At 31.0% G+C, this 2,034-nt stretch overlaps 1 protein-coding gene across 1 annotated transcript; it reads left to right on the top strand.

Annotated features, from left to right (window-relative positions):
* Nucleotides 1-213: 213 nt before the first annotated feature.
* On the top strand, nucleotides 214-1,565 carry LOC134233773 (uncharacterized; the record flags this gene model as incomplete). Its single annotated transcript, XM_062715775.1, has 4 exons — nucleotides 214-246; nucleotides 398-632; nucleotides 1,042-1,119; nucleotides 1,329-1,565. Coding segments are annotated over exons 2-4 (547 nt in total), but the record flags the coding sequence as incomplete, so codon positions are not given.
* Between the last annotated feature and the right edge of the window lie 469 nt (nucleotides 1,566-2,034).

Here is a 2,034-nt window from a genome sequence, read left to right as displayed (position 1 = left end):
GTATAAGTTACTTCAATAAGGTTTCAACTTTCAGTAGATAAAATGCATGTACAATTTGACGACTTCGCATAAGTATTAAGTTTTATTTTAATTTCTCTTTTTCGTGTAACACTGTATGGTTGAGAACAGATGTTCATCAAACCTACACCATTTGATACACAATAAAATTATATAGTTTGTATTATATACACTTGTTCATTGACAAAATTTATTCTTTCGATACGAACGGAACTACCCATAGCAAAGGTATTCTCTAAGAAAAATAGACTCCAAAACATTTCCTTTCAAATTCTTAACTAATTTTCTAAGTAAAGAATCTTGTATGTTTCTGTATGAATATTAGATAATATGTTGATTTGAATATCATTTTTATGTCGTTTTCCCACATTTTTATTAGATAATGGCGGTACGTATATATCTTGTCCTGGTTTTTATTCTTCACACGACGCATGGAGAACAGACACAGACCGGAATCTGTAAAGATGTTTTACAAGGTTACCTGACAGGGAAACTTTCGTATCAGGTAGAGACCTTAAAACAGGAATTCAAAAGCTTCAAAGACGTCATCAACGTCATTGAGGAATCGATGAAAAAGTTCAAGGACGCAGTTAATGCTAGCATACAGGAAGGAGGTATGATTCTAATTAGTGTGTTCCCATTTCGCCTTAACTGTGAAATTCAAGTAAGAAAAAGTCAAAAAGTACTAAGGCGAAATGGGAATTTTAATATTTGTAAATATTATTATAATTTAAATTTTAAAAATTGAATAAGATTGAATTTAACAGTTAATTGGAATTTATGAATACAGTGAATGAAATAATACATTTAACACCAAGTATTTTTTAAAAAATACATTATGCTAAATATTTTAAATCTTCATCACCTTAATTCACCTGAGAGATTACTAAGGTGAAATGGGAATACGAAATTTTACAGTTAAGGTGAGATGGGAACAAACCCTCTAATGTACATGAATAGTGCCTATGAATTATTATTAATTTATTATTATTTTATTCCATGTATTAAAAAATGTTTTGGTAGGTACTGGAAAAAGAGACATTATATATACAAGATGGGGAAAGAAAACGTGTCCTTCAAACGCAAAATTAGTCTATTCAGGTAAATAAATTCTACATTTTTTGAAGTTGATTAAAAAATTTCTGCTGTTTACTTTTTGTTTGCCAATATACATAATTATTATAATTTAGCAGTGTAGGATAAAGAGAAAAAATATAAAGAAATAAATAAACAAACAAATAGATAGGTACAGACAGACAGAAAGAAATCCATTTTTAATAAATGAAATTACGTTTGAGAAAATTTAATAGGATTCGTCGGAGGATCGAATCCTGGTCATTCAGGATCAGCTGTAGAACCTCTTTGTTTACCACGGGACCCAGAGTGGGGGCTGTACAAGGATGGATTTGAAGGAGATAAAGCTTACGTATTCGGAGCAGAGTACGAATCATACACCTTTACAAGTCACTTTACTTCCCTACATAATCATGATGTACCGTGTGCCGTGTGCCTTGTTCAAAATAGATCTGTAGTAAAAATGTTTCCAGGTGAGAAAATATCGTTAATACAAGTTAACTTTTCTTTTTGTTTTAAATTTGCATATTAGAAATTGTACAGTTATCTTTTTTTAGTTACAAGTGAGAAATTAATAAAATATTTTATACAGCGTTTTTGGCGTAATTGAAGATTAAAGCAATATGAGCTGCTGCATTTGTGATAAATTTAATTTGCTGTTAAAATCTGCTGTTATCGTCTGTCTGTCATTATGTCCATTTGAAAACTTTTCACATTTTCGACTTCTTCTCAAAATTCACGGGGTCAATTTTAACCAAATTTGGTACAAAACGTCCTTGGGTGATGGTAAGTGTAAATTCTTAAAAGTAAAGGGTCCCTCATACAAGGGAAATAATTCATAAAAAACAAGAACAAGAACAGGGATCATTTAAAAGTTTTCTTCCTAAAAACTACTGGGCTAGAAAATCCCCTGGGGTAGGGTGATGCCACAACATGGGGAAT

Source organism: Saccostrea cucullata, unplaced genomic scaffold (genome assembly GCF_032062105.1).
Source record: "Saccostrea cucullata isolate Sc308-1 unplaced genomic scaffold, CSIRO_AGI_Scuc_v1 ctg10809, whole genome shotgun sequence".
NCBI classification, from domain to species: Eukaryota; Metazoa; Mollusca; class Bivalvia; order Ostreida; family Ostreidae; genus Saccostrea; species Saccostrea cuccullata.
This window is presented reverse-complemented; position numbering and strand designations above follow the sequence as displayed.